General features: G+C 43.4%; 2 protein-coding genes across 2 annotated transcripts in view; one reads left to right on the top strand and one right to left on the bottom strand.

Moving 5' to 3' along the window:
• mthfs (5,10-methenyltetrahydrofolate synthetase (5-formyltetrahydrofolate cyclo-ligase)) overlaps positions 1-12,250 on the top strand; it is a 45,631-nt gene that overhangs the window by 18,202 nt on the left and 15,179 nt on the right. The window lies entirely within an intron of this gene.
• LOC144668425 (complement C1q tumor necrosis factor-related protein 1-like) lies at positions 233-7,363 on the bottom strand. The gene is made up of 4 exons (XM_078530469.1): positions 7,155-7,363; positions 6,994-7,071; positions 3,059-3,152; positions 233-1,953 (listed from the first exon to the last, which is right to left on the bottom strand). The coding sequence occupies exons 1-4, from the start codon at positions 7,170-7,172 to the stop codon at positions 1,553-1,555; spliced, it is 591 nt and encodes a 196-aa protein (XP_078386595.1). The 5' UTR covers positions 7,173-7,363; the 3' UTR covers positions 233-1,552.

The following is a 12,250-nucleotide window of genomic DNA, read 5'->3' on the forward strand; positions in this document are numbered from 1 at the left end:
TACCCAGTATAGGAGCGGAGCTGAGCTAATTCAGCACAAGCTTGCGATGGAACCTGGGCCTTTCCTGCTTGTTGTGGGTCAGCATGACACCATTCACCCACTGACCCTCTTGGGGCATTTTTTATTTATTTAAAGAGTTCAACTTTACTCTGACTCCTCTACGCTAGAATTTTAATCAACTATTGCCTGAATCCCAGTCCTGAAATAATGAAATGCTTGGAGACAGTAAGAGGCAGTAAGCTGAAAGCTTTATTGAGAAATCTGAGACATACAGGTGCTTGTGCTGATTATAAATCGTTCTGTGTTCATTTCCCCCCCCCCCACTCCCCACACCACCTGTACTGACAGGCGTGAGAATCATTAGACAAATGCCAAACCTCTGGCCTGGCCCTATAGGTGGTAGAACTGCATGTAGTGAACGCTCTTTTGTACATTTAAATACCAATCGCCTGTTGTTCACAGATTTTGGATTTTCTGAGTTTATCCTCTGGTGATCCCAGAAAATCCAAAATCCATAATGAGGGACTAATGAGTTAACCCTGTTTCTCTCTCCACAGATGCTGTTAGACCTGCTGAGTTTTTCATCACTTTCTGGGTTTTTTTTTCAGAATTTCAGCATCTGCAGTATTTTGCTTTGATTTGATTGACTTATTTTTGCATTAAGGAGCTGTTTCTTCACCATGTCCAGGCTCATGTGACGATGTTTTTTTCTGCAGTCACTTTAAACGGCTTAGCTTAAATGCCTAGATTCTCTCCCTCCCAGCTGCTGCGGGGATTTTATCAGGTGTCGGGGGGCGGGGTGGGGTGTTCCTTGCCTTGTGACAAGGTTACCTGGCAACCTGTCTGCAGGCTCGGGGGAGGGGGTCCCTCCTGATCGAGGGCCCCTGGTGGCATGGCCGCCCTTGTGGGAACACCCTTAACTCCCGCCTCACCCCCATCCCTTGCCTGGGCCTGCCTGATCCCTCTGATTAGCCAGCAGCTCTTGGAGGTGGGACTTGCTGCCTCAGAAGGCAGAAGCCATGACCTGGTGCAACTAATAGCCTGATCTACACGAAATAATGTTGTGACTTCCAGGGCTGGCTGAGGCTGGCTTGTCCCTGTCTTTCCAGCCAGTGAGCCAGGCCTCTGCCTCCATGTTAAATCTCTGCCACATCTCTCTGTCTCATGGTCTCTTCCCCCTGTCTCCCTCTCTTAGCCCTTGGCTCTATCTTATCCTCTTTCTTAGCCCCTGTGTCTTGGTTTCTCCCTCTCTCTCCATGTCACTTACTCAAGAATTATCTACCAACTAGATCAGTTTCTGGAGCACATCCTAACAAAGCGCAGTTTTTAAATCGCAAGCTCTCTTGAAACCACTTGTGATTCCCAGAGACAAACAGGATAGGTTTTTCTCTTTAGTGGTGGGGCCACATGACCTTGGTGTGACACAAGTTCTTATCGTAAAGTTGGGCACGATTGTTCATTTCATTGGTCAGAAAATATTGAGCAATTTATGATAAAGGCTCCTGGCCCACCAGCACAGAAGAGAAAGTTCTACCCCGACCTTTCCAGCCCATTATCTAGTTGTACTAGTTAGCTGAAATCCCTGGAAGGCGAGTGATCCAGCCCGGCTCCAGAGATTCCCTGTAACCAGCTTTACCCACACTTTGTCTCCCTTGTGGAGACTCAGGATCGTGTTTTTGATTGAGAGCTGGGAACTTTTTGGTGGCAGGACGCTATGGATCAGACTGACTTCCTCTTTATTCTTTATCAGGGCCACATCGGTCTGCAGCCCTTTGCCCGGCAGAGAGGAATAACTGAAAAAATACGTCCCACACTTGGGGCATGTAAATATTCCAGTTGTGCTGTTGTACGCCCCTCCAAAATTCACATTGACTGTGTCGTAAACAATGGGATCCACAGGAGTCAGCACATGATTCATTGTGGAGCGCTGCACATCAAAAATCACATCCGATTCTGACAAAATAGAAAAAGTAGATTTAAGACAATAACTACATAAACGGTTTCATTTTTTCTCCAAATTGAGAGAGTTCATTATTACAATGTAGGGGTGCACAGGCACACTAAAGAGATGAGGTCTAGCATGATATTGGGCTGAGGTGATTTGTTGTGAGGTTTTTCCACATTAGCCATTTTTCTTCATTTTGAAGGCTGGGATGCCTTTCAGTCGTTCTAAAACTTTCACAGTTTCTGAGTTTTCAGAAAGTTCTCAGTTTTCCCTCGTTTCTCCTGAAGGTGCAGTACCTTGCCCCCACCCAATTCATTGAGCCTTACTGAAGTACTTGGATTGGGAAATGAAATAGTTCCTCTTTCAGGCCCCCAGGATCAGCTCAAAGCAGTTCCAGATCATGCACAACATAATCTAATGCAGAGTTAATCTTCCCACGCCCCCCCCTCCCCTCCCCTTGACCAACTTGATTACAACAAAAAGCCTCTTCCCCCAGTCTCTCAGTGTCATCCCCTTTACTTACTTTAGTGTTAAATTTCTTTTATCACCAACCACCCTTAACTCTGTTTGATATTATTAGTTTTGTGCTGTAGGCTCATGCTGTTTAGAACTGACTGAAACTAATCAAACTCATTTCACAGCCCTGCGGACACAGGAGACTTCCATCCCATATGGCTGGGCTACATTTAAACCCAGAAGTTAAAGGCCAATGTCTCCCCCATTTCACTGTCTAGTTCCCTATTCAGGTGGGTGTGGATACTCAATTATGGGTGGAAGGGACAGCAAGTCCTGAATGTGTCCTCACCCGCCATCTGCACTTTCAGTAGGCATCAGTTGCTGGTGATCTGAGATGGGAACCCTGGCTGATTTTCTTTCCTCCCATCCCAACCTAGAGATCCCTAGGTAATTTTAGCAGCCAGGCCTACATGTTTCAGTACCTCCCTAGGCTGTGCATGTAGCCATTGAGCTACTCAGACTTCACGGCAAGGGACAATTTGTTAATGCCTTTACACAACCATCCTTTTTCTTTCTAATGTTTTCAGTTGAAACAGTTAATGTTGGTTGTCTAGTCGATCGGGTAAAAATTCTGCTTTTAGTGTTGCCTTGACTCACCCTTGTTCCAAGCACAAGCAGCTCCCAGCTTGGCTTTTGCCTCTGTGACCAGTTTCAGTGGATTACTTGGTCTCATTTCTTCATTAGCTGTTCCCTGGAAACATTTGAAAACTTGGAGTAAATGCTTCACATTTGTTTGTTCAGGTATGGTCTCTGATATGACATCGCAAAGGGTTGGGGTTTGTAGGATGTTACACTAGGAGGCATTACACAAAGGAATAGGATAGAGCAGATGGATGAGAAAACCCCTCCAGCCTTTTCACACACCAAGTACAATCTACCCTACAGTGGACACCGCCAACGCCATAAATCTTTCACAAACAATGTGTTGTGGTTTTCCCCACTCTTTGCCTTCCACACCATTAACCACCTATTCTATAATGGTCCCAACATCCCCAGCCCAAAGAGCCAAATGATCCTTTTTATATTTCGTTAAGAAAAAAAAAGCTCAAAATTAATATGATCAGTGCTCCTGAGAAAATTCCTCTCATCCTTCTTGCGCTCCCTTGCTGCACTCTTCCACCTTCATCCTCAGCACATTGATGCAAGATCCATGTTATCATCTCCTAAATGAACGCATTTTTTACCGGAACATTCAAACTCGTTCCTCCTTACCTCCCTCATTCTTTCATTCCACTTGCAATTTACAGGTTTTTAAAACCTAAGCTTCATCTCAAGTAATCAATTCTTCTTCAGTTAAACCATTTTCCCTCACTCTTTCCAGCCTTTGATGGTGTCTGAACTGGGATTATTGCCTTTCACCTGGATCTCTCAATTCAATAGAAAGATCTAAACTGTTTTGTCATGAAAGCTGCCTAAACCATTTCACATCCTGAGGGAATGTTCTGTAAATTATCTCCCATCCACCTAAAGATAAACTACCTAAAACCCGAAGCGATTTTTATCTAACCAACTGTCCTATAGATTTATCCAGCTGCAGGCTTCATGTTGCTTCCTCGGTAGCATCAATTCAAAAACCCTTGAGCAAAGTTTTTCTCTTGAGTTTTTGAGTGAAAAACATTGCATGGGGGAGGGATGGGAGTAGTTGGGGTGGAGGTTCAAGTGGCAAAATTGGGTGTAAATTATTGTACATCCAAAACACAGCACACCCAAGTCTATATCCATTGTATTAAATGGACAGCAAAATGGGCTTGGGCCTATACTCATTGAAGTTTTGAGGAATGAGAGGTTCAAGAAGGCAGTTCACCACCACCTTCTCAAGGGCAATTAGGGATGGGCAATAAATGCTGGCCCAGCCAGTGAAGCCTGCATCCCATGAATGAATATTAAAAAAAAGATTCTGATGGCGCTTGACAGGGTAGATGCTGAGAGGATGTTTTCTCTCTTGGGGGAATCTAGAACTAGGGAGCAGAGTTTGAAAATAAGGGGTCTCCCATTTCAGACAGAGATAAGGAGGAATTTCTTCTCTCAGAGGGTCGTTAGTGTTTAGAATCCTCTTCCCCAGAGAGCAGTGGAGGCTGGGTCATAGAATATATTCAAGGCTGAGTTAGACAGATTTTTGATTGACAAGGGAGGCAAGGGCTATGGGGGCTGACAGGAAAGTGGAGTTAAGGCCACTATCAGATCAGCCGTAATTTTATTCAAGACGGAGCAGGTTCGAGGGGCTCCTGCTCCTATTCCTTATGTTTTTGTGGGGAGGAAGTGTCATAGGCATCTGCCCCACCCTGCCTGATTTTCAGATATGTTATCTATCTGTGCGAAACATTACACCCAAACACTCAAGAAAATAGATACCCCATCATGTTCGACATAGCATTCAATCACTTCTTATACTTAATCTTCTAACTTTCAGTCCCATTCCTAACCAGATATTCAGCTGTTTCATAAAGATATTAATTAATAAAAAACACCACCAGTGCTGCTCCAGCTACCCTCTTGGATGGAGGAGGAAATTTGGTTTTCTTTCTTAAAGCTTAATATTACTCCCACAAACCTTCATACAGTTCATGCTGATACTTCTGCTTTGCTTCTGTGATAAATTATAAGTTTTATGCTGGAGGAGATTACAGGGTGAGGAAGGGATATGGCCATGCAAGGATTGAAATTCAGTGATGAGGATATTAAATTGGAGATGTTGGGGGGACTAGGAGCCGAAATAGGTGAGTTTAGGACAAGATTGGTGGTTGAGTTGGACTTTCTGATGGGGGTGGGAGGAGGCTCCACTGGAGCACAAACCAGTTGGGCCAAATGGCCTGTTTCCTTGCTGTACATTCTATGTAAATATTTTTTGACTCAATTGACCCTTCACAAAAATGAAGCAAGCAACAAAGGTTCCATTTAGCATATTAACATATGAACCATTCCTTTCCACCCAAGTCAGTTTGGGTTTCCTGGTGATCCTAAGAGAAGGTCAAAGTGATCACCCTGTTCTTACATTTCAAAGTAAAAGACCCGTTTTTTTATGATATGAAATGTGGTGCAAGTGCCCATTTGCCACAAGGGCTATCTGGGCAGGGAGCAAGGAGGGCCAAATGATCAGCTAGCTCTCTGACTGAGAAATGTAGGTTTATGGACATTTGGTAAGAACATGATCGGCTCAGCTCTGATGGCCTAACACTTGCTTCCGGAGCTCATCCACAGGTGAGTCCCAGGGGACTGTTGTTATTATGTCAGCATCCAGAAACTTTAGGACAGGTAATTTCAAATTTAATTGGACATTTTCCTTGCACACATCATGGGTGCACATCAGGAAATTCTAGTGGCGTTCATTCGTTTAATTTTACTGTATAGGAAATCCTATGGGGACACTTGCAGGAGAATGGAAGAGAAGGACGGAAAACAAATGGAAGGTATGGAGGAGACAGGTGGAAGAGGAGAAAGAAAGAGGAAAATAGGTTGGGAGGCACTAAAGGGAGCAAGAGACAGAGAGGGAGAGAAAGGACATACAAACATAGAGGAAGAGATACCAAGAGAGAAAGAAATTGAGAGATTCAGAGAAACAGCAAGAGAGAAAGAAGGAGACAGAGAGATATAGTAAAGAGTGAGACAGAATAATAGTGAAAGGCAGAAAACAGTGATGTTCGAATCATACCTCTTTAAACTGGATATTTTTTTTTAAAGTATGGAAGGACATTGCAGTATTTGGGCATTAGGAGGCTGTCTGAGAGTCTTTTTGAAAGGGTCATAAGTTCACCTTGGAACAGTCAACAAACAGGCCTCTTCCAAGCAATCACCTGAGCTATGTGGTACTTGAGAAGAAGTTGTTTGTTTGTTTGGAACTGCAAATAATTAATGAAAAGCTGAAAGACAAAAAGAGAACATGGCAGAGAAACAAACCTTAAGTTTAAACCTGTGGTTTTACTTTCAGTCTTGTTGGGGAAATGGCTACCCTGACTAGCTCGCTCTCCCTCTCTGCAATGTGGAACCGTGTGTGTTTTTTGACCTGTAGCTAGATAATCCTCATCTGAGTGTAGTTTGCATAATTTTGGCCTTGCAAGCTGAAACAGGAAGAATTGGTTCAGCCACTCTGGCAAGTGACATTTGTGCCACACAAGTGCCAGGCAATGACCATCAAGAGAGAATCAAACCACCTCCCCTTGACATTCAATGACATTACCATCACTGAATCCCCCACTATCAGAATCTTGGGGGTTACCATTGACCAGAAACTGAACTAGACTAGCCATATAACTATTGTGGCTACAAGAGGAGGAATCCTGGGCTGCAGAGCATTACACTGGGTCTGTTGATTACTAGTCAAATGACAATACCACTACGCCATCGCCTCCCGCATTGCCATTGTTTTGCCATGTGGACCAAGGATAAAGTGCGAAACAGATCAGGAGAATGTGACAGGCAGGGAGAGACAGAAACTGAGAAAAAAATAGAGAGAAATAAACAGTTTCTGCAAGGCAAAGGGAGACCAGTCAAAGTATAAGAAGGACAGACAGGTACAATACATTTTCTATGCTTACCTGTAAATCTTTCAGTGCATTCCCCAAGGCACCAGACTGATGGATACAGTGAAGCAGGATTAAGCACAACAAATTCCTCTGTAATAAAATAGAACAAGCTCCTTTAAATTAGATAGAAGGAACCATGTGTGTAAACCATTGACACAATCATTGCTACTTGCCAATCCAAAGGAATCCATTCCTCGAGTCTTCAGAATTACAATGCCTTCTCTTCAACTTCTTTCTGAACTTGATGTTGTTGACCCTGTGCAAGATGTCAACGTTTTATGGCTCTTAGCTCTGTCTTCTGGTTTTTATTTTCTCAATTGTGTCAGAAAGGGGCTGCACCCAATTCTGCAAGTTCTTGCCTCCTCCTTCAAATTTAAAAATTGCCACCCTAACAGCAAACCACTGCCCAATGTCATTCAAGGTCTTGATAAACACATAGGTGTGAAAACCAAAATGTGCTATTTGCCTGCTGTACAAGCTGCAACACCTCAAGGTGCTGTGTCCTGTAGCAACCAAGTGTCGTTCAGTCATCCGGGAAAGAATGAAACATATTTACCTCACACATGCTCGGAACATCATTGCACCATAATCACTCTTATCATCCTCATCCTGATCCTTCTCTCAATTAAAGAATCCAATTTCTTTGTAACAGCCATTTTTGTCGCTCATTCATTTTTTTTAACGTTAATCTGGGCTTTGCTGCTCAGAAGACCCTGAACAAGGAGCTCTGGTAAAATTGAAATTAAATAGAATCTGAGGAAAACTCCCCACTGGTTGGAGCCATATCTGGAACAAGGAAAGGTGGTTGTGGGAGTCCAGTCATTTCAGCCCAAGGACATTCCCGTCAGAGCTTCCTTAGGGTAGTGTCGTCGGCCCAACCATCTTCAGCTGTTTCACTGAGATCTACCTTTCACCATAAGGTTGGAAGTGAGGATGTTTGTAAATTATTGCAGTGTTTTGTTCCATTCGCAATTCCTTTTATACTGATGCATTGAATGTCCATATGCGGCAAGACCTGGACAACATTCTGGTTTTGGCAGATAAGTGGCAAGTATTATTCGGGCCACACAGGTATCTGTCAGTGACCACTTCCAACCAGAGAGAATCTAACTATCTCCCCATGACATTTAATGGCATTATGATTGCAGAATCCCCCACTATCAACATCCTAGAGATCGCCATTGATCAGAAACGTAACTCTACCAGCCACATAAATACTGTGGCTACAAGAGCAGGTCAGAGGCTGGGAATTCTGTGGCAAGCATCTCATCTTGTGACTCCCCAAAGCCTGTCCACTATCTACAACTGAAGCTTGAGATCATAAAGCTTGCCAAGGTGCCAATATGTGAGCTGTATTCACCAGACACATTGCATAATTCCTAACCTCCATTAAACCACCACTAGCCATCCTCTTATCAGCCGGTCTGATATTTTGAGGCATTCCACCAGAATAAGGCCCTCCAATCTCGTCACTACCAGTACTCCTGGGTGAGCAGGGCTCCAGTAGGGCCAGTACTTGCTCCTCATAAGGAGTCAGGACTTCCAGATTGGGTAGACCCCTGCTCTCTTGAGGGCATTGTGGGCTTACTGCCCCTGACAAAGAGATTTCAACAAAAATGTCAAATTATCATATAGTTTGCATCCAACCCATTATCAGCTCAGCATTTGCCAACCTGAAGCCTATGCTCATGCGTCAGAAGGTGATCCTGCCAAGCTCTCCCCGTATGAATAGACCATAGCTTGAAATGCACAATGGCATGGTTTAGGACAGTTATGTCCTTGTGGAATCATGCTACTTATGATGAGCAGCTAACCTCAATTAACTCCTGCATTCGCTAGTGAGACTTGTATCACACTGGACCAAGATTGCTCATACTGATGCCGTAGTCACCCTGGCTGACCTCATGAGGTCATTGAGCATTTTGTGGCACTGGGACCAAGTTCTTCTCACCACACTAACGCTCTTGATCTCTTCAGCCGCCTCCTCCCATGCAGCAAAAGCCTGGCTGGGCTTCCTCCTCTTGCCACGTCAATCCTATACTGCAAGCAGAAGGGCACCAAGGGTGGCCTCACCGAACCTGGGGGCAGCTTTGCCCTTTCTAAAATGCCTGTCCCCTCGATTCAACGGCGTAGACATCTACGCATGGAAATATGTAATAAATAAACAACTCCTCAGTGCCAAAAGGTGGGATACTTGATGATTTTATAAATTTCTGCCACCTATAAAGATTAACATGGCTTGCAGAGATTAGCTAAAATTTAAATTCACTTACCTAGCCCAACTGGAAAATGCAGAAACCTTCTCTGTGTATTGTAGATCCACTCGATTGATCACCTGACACTGTCCAGTGCTAGGGGGCCCTTTAAAGTGCTGTCTGTGACCCTGTTCCAGGTCGCAGCCTACCACCTCAGAGAACTGACATCCCGCCCTTCAGCACTTATTGGCTGGGATAACGGTCTATAAACTGCCCTTGCCACTAATTGATGGCAATTAATGTATTATCAGGCCAGAAGTCGGAACATCGACAACTTCTGGGCGTGAAACCCACCATCAACAAGTGAATGTATTATTCAGCTCATTGTTGTGTCTTACATAATCATTTACATTCTGTGCAGTTACTGGTGTGCAAGCAAAATATCAGACATCTTGTACACAGCATAAACCTCACAAATATCAAAAGAGATGAATAACCAATCAACAAAAATGGTAAAAAGGCAAAGTTAATGGCTCTTACTAATACATAGTATTTGGAACAAAATAAATGAATTAATGGCACAGATAGCGGTTAATGGGTATGATCTTAAAGCCATCACAGAGACATGGTTACAAGGAGATCAAAGCTGGGAACTAAATATTCAGGGGTATGTGACTTTTTGAAAGGACAGGCAGGAAGGAAAGGGTGGTGGGGTAGCTTTGTTAGTACAAGATGGAATAAGTACGACAGCAAGAAATGATCTTGGATCGGAAGGTGTAGAATCCATATAGGCGGAGGTAAGAAATAACAAGGGGAAGAAGACAGTCATGGGAATAATCTTAGCCCCCCCTTAACAGTAGCTATACTGCAAGAGAGAGAATAAATCAGGTGATAATGAGGGCATGTAAAAATGGCAGCACATTAATCATGGGCGACTAATCTTCATGTAGATTGGGAAAAGCAAATTGGCAGAGGTAACCACGAGCAAGAATTCATAGAATGTATTCGGGACAGTTTCCTAGAACAACATGTTGTGGATCCAATCAGGGAACAGGCTGTTTTGGATCTGGTAATGTGTAATGAAGCAGGTTTAACAAAAGATGACCAAAAAAATAATAAAGAGGGAGTTAATAAACTTGAGGGTAAACTAGCAAGTAATATAAAAATGAACAGTAAGAGCTTCTTTAAATATATAAGAAGGAAGAGAGAAGCCAAAGTGAACATAGGCCCCTTAGAGAATGAGGCCAGGGAAATAATAATGGGGAACCAGGAAATGGCAGAGGAGTTGAAAAGTACTTTGCATCAGTCTTCACAGTGGAAGAAACCAATAGCATTCCAAAAATACTAAATGATTAAGGGGCAAAAGATGGGGGAGGTGATAAATACACTAACTATCATTAGAGAAAAAGTACTAGGGAAACTAAAGGGGCTAAAGGCCAATAAGTCCCCTGGACCTGATAGGTTGCACTCTAAGATATTAAAGGAAGTAGCGACACAGATAGTGGATGCACTGGTAGTAATCTTCCAAGAGTCCTTAGATTCTGGAAAAGTCCCAGAGGATTGGGAAACTGCCAATGTAACACCCTTATTCAAAAAGGGAGTGGGACAAAAACAGATGCCTATAGGCCAGTTAGCTTAATATTCGTCATTGGGTAATGTGAGAGTCTATTATAAAGGATGTAATAGCAGAGCATTTAGAAATGCATGATCTAATCAAGCAGAGTCAGTGTGGATTCATGAAGGAGAAATTATGCCTAACGAATTTATTAGAATTCTTTGAAGAGCTAACAAGCAGGATAGGTAAAGGGGAAACTGTGGATGTAATATATTTGGATTTCCAAAAGGCATTCGATAAGGCTACTTAATAAGATAAGAGCCCATGGTGTTGGGGGTAGTATATTAGCATGGATTGGGGATTGGCTAACTAATAGAAGACAGAGAGTTGGGATAAGCAGGGGCATTTTCAGGATGGAAACCTGTAACTAGTGGAGTGCCACAGGGATCAGTGCTGGAGCCACAATTATTTACAATATAAGTGAATGACTTGGATGAGGGATGTACTATCGCCAAGTTTGCGGATGACACAAAAATAGGTGGGAAGGCAAGTGATAGGGATAACACAAGAATCTACAGAGGGATATAGACAGATTAAGTGAGTGGGCAAAAACTTGGCACATGGAATATAATGTGGGAAAATGTGAGGTTATGCACTTTGGCAGGAAGAATAGAGGAGCTGAGTATTATTTAAATGCAGAAAGACTGCAGAAAGCTGCAGCACAGAGGGATTTGGGGGTCCTCATGCATGAATCACAAAGATCTAGCATACACGTTCAGCAGGTAATAGGGAAGGCAAATGGAATATTGGCCTTTATTTCAAAGGGAATGGAGCATAAAAATAGGGAAGTCTTGCTAAAACTATAATTAGACCACATCTAGAATACTGTGAACAGTTTTAGTCCCCTTATCTAAGGAAAGATATACTGGCATTGGAGGCAGTCCAGAGTAGGTTCACTAGATTGATCCCAGGTATAGAGGGATTTTCTTATGAGGAGAGGTTGAGTAGATTGGGCCTGTACTCATTGGAGTTTAGAAGAATGAGAGGCGACCTTATCGAAACATATAAGATTCTTAGGGGGCTTGACAGGGTAGATGCTGAGAGGTTGTTTCCTCTTGTGGGCGAGTCTAGGACCAGGGGGCATAATCTCAGAGTCAGGGGTCGCCCATTTAAGACAGAGATGAGGAGGAATTTCTTCTCTCAGTGGCTAGTGAATCTATGGAATTCTTTATCGCAGAGGGCTGTGGAGGCTGGGTCATTAAGTGTATTCAAGGCTGAGATAGACAGATTTTTAATCAGTAAGGGAATCAAGGGTTATGGGGACTAGGCAGGAAAGTGGAGTTGAGGATTACCAGATCAGCCATGATCTCATTGAATGGTGGAGCAGACTTGATGGGCTGAATAACCTACTTGTGCCCCTACGTCTTATGGTGATTCATATCTAGTTCCAGGCAGAGTGCCTCTCTAACCTTCATTCGCAGCAGTTGACCTGAATATTTTAGTTTTCACGCCCAATGTG

This window comes from Cetorhinus maximus, chromosome 26 (genome assembly GCF_964194155.1).
Source record: "Cetorhinus maximus chromosome 26, sCetMax3.hap1.1, whole genome shotgun sequence".
Classification (NCBI taxonomy): Eukaryota; Metazoa; Chordata; class Chondrichthyes; order Lamniformes; family Cetorhinidae; genus Cetorhinus; species Cetorhinus maximus.